This window comes from Penaeus vannamei, chromosome 26 (assembly GCF_042767895.1).
Source record: "Penaeus vannamei isolate JL-2024 chromosome 26, ASM4276789v1, whole genome shotgun sequence".
NCBI lineage: Eukaryota > Metazoa > Arthropoda > Malacostraca > Decapoda > Penaeidae > Penaeus > Penaeus vannamei.
In genome coordinates, this window is record NC_091574.1 from 23,377,752 (window position 1) to 23,390,251 (window position 12,500).

Here is a 12,500-nt window from a genome sequence, read left to right on the forward strand (position 1 = left end):
TGTCGACTTGGAACCATTTACAAGTAGTTGGGGAGGTCTCTTGAGTACATGAAAATCGTGACTCTATTCCGTCGATTTTATGCCCCTTGTTTGCGTGCACTCACTACTACAGTTTTAAAGTTTGAAGGAACCGTATTCGAATTTATTTTAATTCCCCTTCTTTGTATTTCTAATTAACCCCTTTTCACTTTGATTTCCATATGTATGTCAGCACGTCCATCTTTTTTAGGTCCGAAAGCGAAGAAAACGAAGACGACGACGACCTCCTGTACGACCCCGAGAAAGAGACCTACACGACCCCTTACTTGCTCTTCCTGCAGCACGCCAAGTCGAGGAGGAGGGACTTCCCCGCACAGTCTGCTGACCTCTCGGACGACTTGGTTCCGGTGGGTGGCCAGCGGTGGGCGTCGCGGGAGTGGAGTTGGGGGGTTTCGAGTGGATATGGTTAAGGGACGGCCTTTGTGTTGTAGTCTTTGTTTTTGTTTTGTGTTTCCTAATGCACGTGTGTGTGTGAGGGAGAGAGAGAATATGTCTTTAAAGGCGATATCCTGCCCCTAAACGCGTAACACACAGACACTGAGGTTTAAGAACCAATTTCTCTGCAGAACGGCGAGGCCAGCTCCTTCAGGGACGACCCGAACGACGAGGATGGAGGTCGCGACGGAGCAAGGGGTCGTACCGGACACCGCACGATATCCAGCGTCGTCGAAACCACCAGGACGACCACTTCCGCTGACCCGACGACTCTCAAGGACGACCAGGAACTCACGGAGACTGGAGGCGGAGGCGACTCCTTGGCGGTGCCTGCTGGTGCCACGACGGGGCCCTTCGCCCCGTCCGTGAAGGCGCTGCGGAAGGAGAAGGAGGACGACCCGGCGTCGGGGGGCAGCCAGGAGGAGGAGGAGGAAGAGGAAGAAGAAGAGGAGGAGGAAGAGGAGAATGGCGCCCCAGGAGAGGAAGGGGCGAAGGAAGGGAAGACGAAAGAGGGCAAGAAGAAGTCCTCGAAGAAAAAGAAGAGCAAAAAGAAGAAAAAGAAGAAAGGCGCCAACGAGACGAACGGAGGAGACGACAAAGACGACAAGGACGACGCAGGAGGCGACACAGCAGAGGAAGCCGTCAGGAAGAACGAGGAGAAACTGAAGAAGTCCATCGCACTCTCGCTCTTCAGGGACTTCGCCAAGACGGTGTTCGCCAAGAACCAGCCGGGGTTCAAGCTCTTCGACGGCTTCGAGGAACTCCACGAAGGATCTAAGGATTCGGACGAGGCGAAGCACTAGGGAGGAGGCTGCAGGAGAAAGGAAATGGCGCCGAGAGACAGGGAGAGAGGAGGAGAAAAGAAATGTTGAAGATAGGTTGCAAGCAAGAAGTCTATTTTTTTTCTTTTTTTTTAATACTGATTTATTAATATAATGGAGATCTTCAGAGGCTGCAGCGGCCTTACATCTAGGTGAAGAAGAGCCGATTGCTGGTGTTATAAGGGCATATACGTATATCATCTATGTCAATCTATGTGTATATATATATATATATATATATATATATATATATATATGCTCATATATATGTGTGTGTATGTGCATAAATGTTTATAGATAGATAGATATAGATATATGTATGTATGTAGATACATATAGATATAGATGTATATGTATATATATACATATATATATATATACATATATATTTATATTATATTATATATATATATATATATATATATATATATATATATATATATATATACATATATATATATGCATGTGGGTGTGTTGTTTTTTGAGAAATCCGTGATCTTAGAGAGTTTCCGATCAGTTGTCTGTGTGTGTGTGTAGGGGGAACCTAACAAATTTAATTTTCATCCCTTCTGTGATCTAAGCATGTACGTACATATGAAATCTTAAAGTGTATTACACAGCATACTTTGAAATGTTGCTGCCTGTTGTTTATCACAAGCCTTGCTCAATAAAACAGCCTGTGATGTTGATGTTAAAATGAAATCGTTACTTATATCTTTACAAAAAGTGTAATTGCATTTATTTGTTCTGTTATGAATATCAATTAATTTACTATACCGTAATGATTTGGTGTGTGCAGTTGTAGAAAGTCATTACTGAAATAAATATATATCATATACAACTATTTTTCAGTTTCAAAATCACTGAGTGCTAACCAGACTGAAACAGATTGAAACCAGTGAAAAAAAGCATCAAGAAATCGTCAATATAATAATAACGATAACATCAGTGAATAAAATGAGGATAAAAACGAATTGATGAAGTGAGGATGATGTGAGGGAGGAGGTGTCCTTCGCCATCCATCAGATTTAGCTTAGGGATTTTCAAAGCAACTTTTAGCTTTCTGGTAATCAAATGAGAACTGGCTGAGTGATACCTTGTTTGCTGGGGGAAGGAGGGGGTTGAGGGGAGGGGAGAGGAGGGGGAGGGAGGGGGTAGAAGACCAGGGAGATGACCTGGGGAGGACCAGGGAGATGACCTGGAAGAAGAGCATGGGGAGGACTATGGAGATGACCTGGGGGAAGACTGGAAGCTAAAGTCCACCTCATTTTTTTCCCTATAAATACACCTCACCACCATCAATGCTCATCGTAATTCTAATTCTAGTGTTATTAGATAATATGATTACTTTTGTATCTTGGCATTATCTTTAGTAACCGTTTTTAGAGCTAACGAGCAATCAACGGGTAAAAGGGGGAATTAAAGTTTCGTCTTTTATTTCACCGTTTTCTTTTCTTTACTTTTTTATCATCATTATTATTATTATTATTATTATTATTATTATTATTATTATTATTATTATTATTATCATCATCATCATTATCATTATCATTTTTATTATTATTATTATTATTATTATTATTATTATTATTATTATTATTATCATCATCATCGATATTGTTATTATTATCATTATTATTATTATTTCTTCTTCTTCCTCCTCCTCCTCCTCCTCCTCCTCCTCCTCCTCTTCTTCTCCTTCTCCTTCTTCTTATTCTTATTCTCCTTCTCCATCTCCTCCTCCTTCTTCTTCTTCTTGCATTATTCTTTGTGTGTTTTTTCATTTTTTTTTTCAGCAGTTCACCCTGACCCCCGAGCTGGCTAAACCTGTGTAATTTCTCTCTGTGTTCGTAGCCCCTGATATTCTGGGCTGTGTAACGTTTCAGGATTTTGCTGAAGTTGAATGTAAAGAAGTTTTTGTTGTTGTTGTTGTTGTTGTTGTTTTTAACTTTTTTTTCTGCTTATATGTGAGAAACTGCATTTGTAAATAATACTTGTAAGAAAATGAAGAAGAAGAAGAATAGGAAGATGAAGATGAATAAAAAGAGGAAAAAAAAAGAAAAAAAAAGAAGAAAAAGAAAAAATAAATAAAAACAGAAGATGAAGAAGAAAAAAAAGAAAGAAAAGAAAAAGGAAAAAATAAATAAAAACAGAATCCAGTTCGACAGTCACAGAGCACTTGCAAGGAAAAACAGTAAAACAATAAGGATGATGATGATTATGATAATGATAATGATGATTATAACAATGATGATAATAGTATTTTTTGATGCTATTATCAATTATAATAATGATGATGATTATGATGGTAATAATGATAATAGTAATAGTAATAAGGATAATTATGATGGTAATAATGATAATAGTAATAATAATAATGATGAAAATAATAATTATATTGCTAATGATGACAATACTATCTGTCATAAAAATCATTCTGATAATAGCAATGATAATGATAAGAATGATAACATGATGATAATGATAGTTATAACAATAATCGTCATTATTATAGTAATGATAATAGTGACAATAATGATAGCAACAATGATGATAATGCAAACAAGAGAAATTATAATAATGATACTCCTAATTTTAAAAAAATGCATTGACTACTAATAATGATTATGATATTCATAATAATGGTAAAAAAAATTACAATGACAGTTATAGCAATAACAAAAAAGAAAAAAAGTGAACATTAATAATAATAATAACAATGATAATTATGATAACAATAAAGATATCCATAATGATGACTGAGACCAAAGAATATCTTTATAATTAGTTTGTTTGTCTTTTGTTGTTGTTGTTTTTCTTCTTTTCGGAGCACATGTTAAACAGCCAAATAAGGGTTTGTTTTGATTTGATAAGATAAGATAAACGTTTTAGATATTTTTGTTTTAATGAATATATGTTTTGGGGTACGTTGTAGGTAGGCAGCTGAGTCGATTCATTTGCTTGCATGTGATTTTTATTGGTTGAAATGTATTATAAATAGTTTTTTATTCATTATTTGGTTGTTTTGTATCTTTTCTGTATTTCTAGGATCTAGAAGATGATTTCGTACATTCTCTGATTCTCTCGCTTTCTTTCTTTCTCTTCTCTCTTCTCTCTCTTTCTCTTTCTCTCTCTCGTTCTCTCTCTCTCTCTCTCTCTCTCTCTCTCTCTCTCTCTCTCTCTCTCTCTCTCTCTCTCTCTCTCTCTCTCTCTCTCTCTCTCTCTCTCTCACACACACACACACACACACACACACACACACACACACACACACACACACACACACACACACACACACACACACACACACACGCACGCACACACACACGCACACACACTCTCTCTCTCTCTCTCTCACTCTCTCACTCTCACTCTCTCTCCCACTCTCTCTCTCTCTCACACACTCCCCCTTTCCCTCTCTCTCTTACTCTCTCTCTCTCTCTCTTACTCTCTCTGCTTCGCTCCCTGTTACTCACACTCTCACTCTCTCTCTTTTCATTTTCTCTTTTGGTCGAACGTTTTCCCTGCTGTTAGTCATAACAATGTTCATCTGCAGCCGCTGTTCACTGGCTTCCTTGAGCGAAGGGTGAGTGTTTGTTGGTCGTCAAGAAGTACAGCCCTTGAGCACTTCTGTAAGTGTAGGCGAAATGTAGATAAATCGAAATGTAAATAAAGTGAAAAAGTAGATGAATTCAGTATGTAAATAGGGTGAAAATTGTGAATGGTAAAATTGTTGATAAAGGGGAAAATTAAGTCAAGTAGTAATTAAGGTAAGTCAATATGTAAATGAAGCCAAATGATAGGTAAAGGAAAACACAGATGAAGTCAAAATGAAATCCTCAAAATGTAAAATTAAATAAAAATAAAGTTTAAATTGAAGCAAATATCTAAATAGAAGTATATATAAAACTAAAATTAAAAATCGAATGACAGTGAAAATAAAAAGCAGAAAATGCCAATTTGTGTACACCTGTAGAGATAGAATAAAAATTGTTAGATACAAACCAAATCACAATGTATGTATAAACTAAAAATGCCTCAAAATGCCTCATTCTCCTACTTTACCCTTAAACCCTGATCTACCCTCCCCCTCCCCCACCCCTCACCCTTTCCCCCCATCCACACCCTGCTCATTTTGCCCCTTTCCCTCACACTCCCCCACCCTCAGCCCACTCCCCCACCCTCAGCCCACTCCCCCACTCATCCAACCCCAGCCCCTCCCCTACCCCACATACGCTACCCCAATCCCTCACCCAAGGTAGTTTAACATAGGAAGCACCCTTCCGTCTTGATGGAAATCCTAATAGGCAACTTCCGAGCAAAGCCTAGCCTTTCCACCTTTATTTATTGCAAATATTTTTATTTCTAGTTCTTCTTACTTGGTTTCATTTTTGATAATTTTCTTATCTTTCAGAGAATATGCAACGAAAGAAAAAACACCATAAATATCACACACTCACTGGGTTAAAAACAGGGCAGAGCTTGCCAACGAGAGTGCGTTGTGAGATACCGGATATAGCCAGATACATAATTATTTGTATCATTTACTCGATATTGTTATATTTACAAGAATTGAAAGCAAAATTCCTCTCTTATGACAACATAGACTTCCTTACCGTGACAATACTCTTGGGAAAAAGTCCCTTTCATTTTAGGGTTCAATGGGCTAAATGAAAGTGGAGCTACCTGGTTACATGCACCTTGACCACACCCCACTCATCTATGCCCACAGACCCCCTCCTCTCGCCCTTATCCTCTCACCCTTCCCCCCCCCCTCCTCCCTACCCCACTTACCCATATGTACCTTGCCCCCCTTCTCTCTCTCTCTCTCTCTCTCTCTCTCTCTCTCTCTCTCTCTCTCTCTCTCTCTTTCTCTCTCTCTCTCTCTCTCTCTCTCTCTCTCTTTCTCTCTCTCTCTCTCTCTCTCTCTCCCACAGCCCCCCTCCTCTCACCCTACCCCCCACCCTCCTCCCTACCCCACTCACTCTGGCACCAGATGGAAGCCCATGTCGACGCAGTTCTCCCCACACTCAGGACACGCCCCTTGCTCGTACGCCTCCCAGCTCTCGCATGGGCGTGCGTTGAAGGCTTCCGTGGGCTGGAGGGCGAGGATGCTCTCCACCCAGTACTCGTGGGAGCGGCCGTGACTGCATCCTCCTGCGAATCAGCAATTTAAGATTAAGTCCTTATCCTGTTCGATTCTGTTCTGCGGGAATGTGGCCAGTTGGATTCGGTAAGATTTGGATTTGGAGGTAAATATTCATTCGGAAATATCTGAGTTTTCTTAAGAGTATGGTTTACCTTATAAAATGGCGCTGACGTTTAGGTTAACCACCTTTCTCTCATTCCCTTCATTTCTACTCCACTTCTCCCCTTCCCCCGCCCCTTCCTCTCTACTCCACTTCCCCTCCCCTTCTCCCATCCCCCTTCCTCCCTACTCCACTTCACCTTCCCTTCTCCCACCTTCCCTTTACCCCCGTAGCTGACCTGCAAGGAGGTCCGTCCAGTCCTCTCCGAGCACGACGCACCCCGGCTGGTGGTCGCCGCCGTTGGGGTAGAAGTCCACGTGGCCGCTCGGGAGCTCTAGGCCTACGCAACTCTGGGTGGGGGTGAGTTGGTCAGGTTAGGGAAATGGGGATAATAAGTGATAAAGATGGAATTGTTCTAGGCCTATGCAACTCGGTGGGGGGGGGGGGGTGGTGCAGGTTAGGGAAATGGGGATAATATGTGATAAAGATGGAATTGTTGTAGGCCTACGCAACTCTGGGGGGGGGGGGGTGCAGGTTAGGGAAATGGGGATAATAAGTGATAAAGATTGAATTGTTCTAGGCCTATACAACTCTGGGGGGGGGGGGGGTGCAGGTTAGGGAAATGGAGATAATATGTGATAAAGATGGAATTGTTCTAGGCCTATGCAACTTTGGGGGGGGGGGGGTGAGTTGGTAGGTTAGGGAAATGGGGATAATAAGAGTTAACGATGGAATTGAGAAGATTTGGGAGAAATATGGGATGATAAAAGGAGAAGTAGGAGATTGGGTGAGTTGACTAAAGGTAAAAGCAAAGGAAAGTGCAATGATGAAACAAGATGAAGTACAAAAGAAATATAAGTAAATATATGGAAAGTGATATGAGAAACTAATGGGTGTGTGTATATATATATATATATATATATATATATATATATATATATATATATATATATATATATATGAATATATATATACATATATATATAAATGCATATATATATATATATATATATATATATATATATATATATATATATATATATATATGGTAATTTTCTATATAACGTCCGCATAACCGATATCGATGATTTTGGTATCGTTGGATTCCTCTCACTCTATACAATGCAAATATGTAGGTTTTATTGCTAGAAACTCCCCGTTAGCAACAAACTTGGCCCCGATAGCAAGGGAGGGCATGGAAGGTTCCAGGGAATATTCGGGGTTAAATAACACTAATAATATAACGCACAATGAAACTAACCATGGTTATTCACATGACTTTCCTTTGCAGGGGGCTGCGCCCCCTCCGCCCCCTCCTGGTGGGGGGGCTGCCGCCCCACAACCCCCGCCGAGGAAACAAAACCTCCACCACGTAATCCCGGCAAGCTAAACCGTTACACAATCATCACAATCATCGTCGATGTCGGAGGGTTTTGCGCCTCTCGATATTACACCGATAGCCTCAAGGTCGAGTTTCCCGTCCTCTGGAATAACGACATCCGTATTCCTAACCGAAATAACCGTCGCGTTCAGCAGTCCGCCATAGCCGCCGCGATGGCCGAGTGTGGAGGGTGCTCGTACTCGGAGACGGATTTCCTGCGCGAAATATCGACCAGCCAGGAAGAAATGTTAGAGATGTCTGTGGCCGCAGGAAGAAGCACTTCGCAGGGTACCTGGCTCGGTGCATATTCCTCATGCACCACCAGGACCTGAATGTGCGGTTGCACCACTTCCTGTGTGCTGCAGCATCGCTGTATCCTCCTGTCTTGGACCTCCTGTCGGACGCGCCCTGCCTCCTTCACCTTCTGCGGCAAAGGAGCACCCTCCCCACTATGAGCGGCATCTATCAATCAGGTTAGTACCCTAAAAATCCTAGGTTATTGTAGGTTATCGGCTCCGCATCTAGTTCGTGTGCGCTCTATCCTACCGTGAATACGTGGTGGTTTGTTTCCTCGGCGGGGGTTGGGGGGCGGTAGCCCCCTGCAATGGAAAGTCATGTGAATAACCATGGTTATTTCCGAGTAATAAAACCTACATATTTGCACTGTATAGAGTGAGAGGAATCCAACGATACCAAAATCGTGGATATTGGTTATGCGGACGTAATATAGAAAATTACCATATATATATATATATATATATATATATATATATATATATATATATATATATATATATATATATATATATATATATATATATATATATATATATATATATATATATATATATATAGGTGTGGGCGTGTGGGCATGTGGGCGTCAGAAAAAGAGAATTATCAAAATGATGATGACTAAAAATAACAAATAACAATAATAGGCGAAGAAGAAAAATAGAAAGATATACTAGTAAGACAGAAATGTAAATTAACAAAAAAAAAAAAAAACGCCAAGTAGCCACGTTCTCGGTGCTTTTAGACGACTCCAACTCCAACCAGCTGTTCGCCGTCGCCTCTCACCTCGAGCACTGGTCCGGCGTTGGTGTGGATGACGTCAACAAAGATGGCGTCGGAGGGGTCCAGGCGGTTCTCCTCCGGTTGGTTGTAGAATTCCGGGCCGGCGGGGTCTAGGCCTATGGGAGAGCCTCTTTGAAGGGGGAGTTCGGAGATATTGTTATGAATTCATGTTAGATTTGGTATTTTTTTATGGATGTGTGCCTGTGTTGTGAGGATTCTGCTGTTTAGTAATAATTTGGTACGTATTTTTTTTTTTTTTTTTTAGTTGTCATCGACCTAAAATGATCCTTAACACCTATTTTTTCAATTTCTTTATAAACTTTTTTCCTGATTTAATTCTTCTCCAGTTCCTTAACATTTTTTTTTTTATTTCTTTATACACACTCTCTCTCCAGCTTTAACTCTACTCCTTTCTCTTTCCCTTATCTTTCCCATGGGCTGTCCCTTTCTCGCTTTCTCTTTATCGCCTTCTCTCCCTTTCTCATTCCCTGCCTTTCTCCTTCTCTCCCAACCACCCTTTCTCCATTCCTTCCCTTCTCCTACCCACTTTTCTCCGTCCTTCTTACCTTTTCATCCTGTATCCCACCCTTCCTCTCTTCCTCTTTTCCAATTCTCTTTTTCTCCTCATTCTTTTCCCTTTTCCCCTTCTCTTTTTCTCTTCATTCTTCTTCCTTTTTCCCCTTCTCTCTTTATCTTCATTCTTTCCCCTTTCCCTTCTCTTTCTCTCCATTCTTTCTCCTTTTTTATTCTCTCTTTCTCCTTATTATTCACCTTTCTCATTCTCCTTTTCTTCTCATTCTTCCCCCTTTCTCCTCATACTTTCCCCTTTTCTCTTCTCCTATTCTCCTCATTCTTTCCTCCTCTCCCTCCTACCTTTTTCCCTCATTCTCCACCCCATCCTCTTCTCATTTTCTCCCCATTCTTCCCCCTTCTCCTTTCCACCCTTTCTCATAATTTTCCACCTCTCCCCCTCCTTTTCTACTAATTCTTCCCCCTTCTCCCTTCTTCTTTTCCACTTCTCCCCTTTCTCCTTTTATCCTCATTCTTTCCTCTTTTCCCTCCCACCCTTTCTCCTCATTCTTTCCTCTTTCTCCTGTCACCACCATCCCTCCCCATCTCTCCCCCACCCCCCCAAACCCCTTTCATCACCATTCCTCCCCCCCTCACCCATCACCACCCAACCCACCCCTTTCACCCCCAACCCTCCCCACCTCCGCCCCCCACACCCACCCATCTCACCCCCACCCTTCCCCATCTCTCCCCTCCCCACCCAACCCACCCCTTTCACCCCCCCCCTCCCCACCTCCCCCCATCCCTCACCCCACCCCCTCCCCACCCACCCAATCCACCCCTTTCACTCCCACCCCACCCCTATCTCACCCCACCCCACCCCCACCCCCATCTCACCCGTGATCCTCGGAAGCTTGGCAGACGCGAGGTGGCGCCCTATGCTCCCCGCGACGTGGGCGCCGAGGGAGTGGCCGACGACGTGGACGCGCGAGATGTCCAGGTTGGCGTCCGCGTGGAGCCAGTCGAGCAGGGACGCCGTGAAGCTGCCGACCTGGTTGGAGGCGGGGGCGGGCTGTTTAGAGGGGCGTGGGGAGGCGTTTGGGGATATTTTTTATTTCATTTTATTTCTTTTTTTTTGGGGGGGGGGCGTTTTGGAGGGTGGGATGGAGGGGGTTAAGTATTGTTGTTTTAGTGTCTCTCTCTCTCTCTTTTTCTTTCTCTTTCTTTCTTTCTTGTTCCTTCTCTCTTTCTCGCTCCTTTCTCTCTCTCTCTCTCTCACTCTCTCTCTCTCTCTCTCTCTCTCTATCTATCTATCTCTTTCTCTCTCTCTCTCTCTCTCTCTCCCTCTCTCTCTCCATCTATCTATTTATCTATCTATCTGTCTATTTATCTATCTATCTATCTATCTATCTATCTATATATATATATATATATATATATATATATATATATATATATATATATATATATATATATATATATATATACATATCTACATTCTCTCTCTCTTTTTCTCTGTCTGTCTCTCCTCTTCTACAAGTTTTTTTTCTTAGTTTCCTTCTCTCTTCTCTCTTCACTCTCTGCACAAGTTACCTCATCGACGCTCGCAATCGCAACGTTGTACCAGGGGGCTTCCGCCAACGTACTCCAGTCCACTGCGATGACGTTGTACGGAGCCAGTTCCAGTATTGCTATGGGTGAAAGGGAGAAAATAACGTAAGATACGGACTTTTTGGCGTTAACAATACCTCGATCTCTATTTGTTCCCTCTGATTAATGTTAGGATCATTATAGTCATCATTGTTAGTATTGTTTAAAAGATGAAAAACTATTATTTTCACCATCGGTACTTTCACGATAGTCGCTGGTGAAAATAACGTAAGAAAGACTATTTTTAATATTAATAATACCTCGGTCTCTATTTGTTCCCTCTGAGTAATGTTAGGTTCACCATCGTCATCATTGTTAGTATTATATAAAAGACGAAAAGCTATCACTATTTTCACCACCAGTTCTTTCACGATAGTCCTCGACCTTAATTTTCAGCATTAACAATACCTCGATTTCTATTTGTTCCGAGTAATGTTAGCTTCATCATCATCATCATTGTTACCATTATTCAAAAGACGCAAAACTTATTATTTTCACCATCAGTATTTTCCCGAAAACCCTTACTGTCACCGCCTAAACCCACACTCGGTGATTTTCCCAGTTACTCCGTTATTGTCACCGCCTAAATCTACACTTTTCCCAGTTACTCCGTTATTGTCACCGCCTAAATCTACACTTTTCCCAGTTACTCCGTTATTGTCACCGCCTAAATCTACACTTTTCCCAGTTACTCCGTTATTGCCACCGCCTAAATCTACACTTTTCCCAGTTACTCCCTCCCTTTCCCGAACCGAAAAGGGACGCAACTCGCCCGTCTTCCCCTGCGTCGGCCACCCGCTGTCCCCATTCGCAGAGAAGCCGTGGACGAGGACGTAGGTCGGCAGAGAGACGTCGAGAGGAGACGAGGCCACGTTGGCTGAGTCGCCCTTCACGAGGGGGTAGTAGTTCCAGTCCTCTGGGTTGCTCCTGGGCGGGAGGCGGTTGGCCTTGTTAGTGTGATGATTAGATAGATAGATAGACTGGTAGATGCATAGATAGATATAGATATAGATATATACAGTACATATACACATATATATGTGTGTGTGTGTGTGTATGTTTACATACATGAACACACGCACACACCACACACATACGCCCCACACACACAGACTCCCCGGCACACACATCCCCTTCCCCTGTAAGCACCCCCTCCCACACACATCCTCCCCACCACATCCCCTCCCCCCAACACACAGACCCCCCCCCCCCACATACCTGGTCCAGAGGAAGAACGACACATCCTGAGCAATGTCTCTGGGCGTGGGCGGGGGAGCGGCCAGGGATGCGACGCCCGCGACCGCCAGCGCTGAAGGAGGGCGAGAAGAGAGCCTTGGGTTG

General features: G+C 42.5%; 2 protein-coding genes across 2 annotated transcripts in view; one reads left to right on the plus strand and one right to left on the minus strand.

The window, feature by feature from the left end:
- The window catches only part of LOC138866722 (uncharacterized), an 8,636-nt gene extending 7,170 nt beyond the window's left edge, over positions 1 to 1,466 (plus strand). Inside the window, exons 5-6 of the mRNA XM_070140186.1 lie at positions 230 to 386; positions 606 to 1,466. Coding sequence (XP_069996287.1) covers positions 230 to 386; positions 606 to 1,277 — 829 coding nt within the window. The 3' untranslated portion in view covers positions 1,278 to 1,466. The remainder of the gene's footprint in view (positions 1 to 229; positions 387 to 605) is intronic.
- A 3,226-nt stretch (positions 1,467 to 4,692) lies between these two features.
- LOC113807506 (pancreatic lipase-related protein 2) overlaps positions 4,693 to 12,500 on the minus strand; it is a 9,005-nt gene continuing 1,197 nt past the window's right edge. The window contains exons 2-9 of the mRNA XM_070140188.1: positions 12,378 to 12,468; positions 11,932 to 12,086; positions 11,103 to 11,200; positions 10,407 to 10,560; positions 9,003 to 9,115; positions 6,783 to 6,894; positions 6,281 to 6,452; positions 4,693 to 4,925 (exon numbers count right to left, since the gene is read on the minus strand). Coding sequence (XP_069996289.1) covers positions 4,859 to 4,925; positions 6,281 to 6,452; positions 6,783 to 6,894; positions 9,003 to 9,115; positions 10,407 to 10,560; positions 11,103 to 11,200; positions 11,932 to 12,086; positions 12,378 to 12,468 — 962 coding nt within the window. The 3' untranslated portion in view covers positions 4,693 to 4,858. The remainder of the gene's footprint in view (positions 4,926 to 6,280; positions 6,453 to 6,782; positions 6,895 to 9,002; positions 9,116 to 10,406; positions 10,561 to 11,102; positions 11,201 to 11,931; positions 12,087 to 12,377; positions 12,469 to 12,500) is intronic.